This window comes from Lontra canadensis, unplaced genomic scaffold (genome assembly GCF_010015895.1).
Source record: "Lontra canadensis isolate GAN:19392208 unplaced genomic scaffold, GSC_riverotter_1.0 scaffold7, whole genome shotgun sequence".
Lineage (NCBI taxonomy): Eukaryota > Metazoa > Chordata > Mammalia > Carnivora > Mustelidae > Lontra > Lontra canadensis.
In genome coordinates this window covers 27,918,973-27,920,527 of record NW_022631001.1, presented here as the reverse complement: position 1 = coordinate 27,920,527, position 1,555 = coordinate 27,918,973, and the positions used below count along the sequence as shown (strand labels likewise).

Below are 1,555 nucleotides of genomic sequence, written 5' to 3'. Positions count from 1 at the left end.
ATTATATGAACACCAAGTTTAATCAGAGAAACTTGGAAACTTTAAATTATAGGGGACCATCTGCAAGTCTTCTGATTTCTCTTTTCCTCAAGAATAATGAACTACCACAGTCAGAGGCTACAGCCCTTCAGCAAAAACAATGAAAACTTAAAAACAGACTTAAATCAGGAATTATTTCCCAAAGCTTGGAACATTTGTTATGGCATATCAGTTTGAGGCTTCAATTACTGTTTTCTCACATGGACAAATACACTGGCAACTGCTTCTCAAGTATTAATATGGAGGTGGCGTTAATGTTGTGACTACAGGCAGCTCTTCATCCCTAAAGACCAAGTATAGTGTTCCTTATTTCCCAATAAATACTTGGCTCACACACTCTCTGATTTGCTTGGTCCTTACCCCATAGATGATAGGGTTGAGGGCTGGTGGAAGGACCACATAGATGTTGGCAACAAGAATGTGGACATAAGAGGGTATTTTTTGGCCAAATCTGTGAGTGAGAAAGGAGAAAAGAGAGGGTGTATAGAAAACAAACATGACTGCAGCATGAGAACTGCACGTGCTCAGCGTCTTGTGGCGGGCCTCTTGCGATTTGAGGCGGAATACAGCATGGAGGATGTAGCCATAGGAGATTCCAACAAGTACCAGGACAAGAACAAGGAAGGAAGCAACAAAGAGACCATAGATAGCATTGATTTGAATGTTGGCACAAGCCAACTTGGCAATGCCCATGTGCTCACAGTAGGTGTGGGCAATAATGCGGGCATTGCAAAAGGGTAGACGGTGGATTAGGTAGATCATGGGCAGTGTGAGCACGACTGCACTCAGGGCAACCCCTACTCCAATTCCTGACAACACTCGGACTGTCAGGATAGTTGTATAGTGGAGGGGGTCACAGATGGCTACATAGCGGTCAAAGGCCATAGCCAGCAGAACAGCAGATTCCATTCCAGTGAAGGTGTGTATGAGAAACATCTGGGCCACACAAGTTCCAAAGCCAATTTCATGAGCATTAAACCAAAAGATACCCAACATTCGTGGCACTGAGGTTGTAGAGAGGGCCAGGTCTATGGCTGATAGAATGGCAAGAAAGAAGAACATTGGATTCCGGAGGGTTCTTTCTGTCCATATGACTGTCAAGATTGTGACATTGCCAATAAGAGCCATAAAGTAAATACAACAGAATGGCAATGAAATCCAGGCATGGGCAGTCTCAAGCCCTGGGATGCCTAAAAGAAAAAAGGTGGATGGATGGAAGATGGTTATATTTTGATGGGGCATTCTGGATTTGGCTAGAATAGGAGAAGAAGATATGTATGTCCATTCCTAGAAGAAAAATAAAGCACAAAAATAGTTTCAAATTATTTCAAATTAGTTCTTGTTTTATTGCAGTGCAAGAGAAGACAGTGATATTGTTTCCTAACTGGTTCCTTATACTGGATTTACCAAAAGGAAGATTCCCATTACTGGACACAATTGAATTCAAAGGACATATCATTTGTGATGACTACTAGCACAGTCAATGCTTACAGATAATATAACATCTTATGCAGTT

At 41.9% G+C, this 1,555-nt stretch overlaps 1 protein-coding gene across 1 annotated transcript; it reads right to left on the bottom strand.

Moving 5' to 3' along the window:
- Positions 1 to 345: 345 nt before the first annotated feature.
- On the bottom strand, positions 346 to 1,281 carry LOC116865341 (olfactory receptor 52J3-like). The gene has a single exon (XM_032853613.1). It carries the CDS (start codon positions 1,279 to 1,281, stop codon positions 346 to 348), a length of 936 nt encoding a protein of 311 aa, XP_032709504.1.
- Between the last annotated feature and the right edge of the window lie 274 nt (positions 1,282 to 1,555).

What these genes read in the sequence shown, in the direction of transcription:
- LOC116865341 (XM_032853613.1), bottom strand. Translation starts at nt 1,281, where the DNA reads ATGCCCCATCAAAATATAACCATCTTCCATCCATCCACCTTTTTTCTT.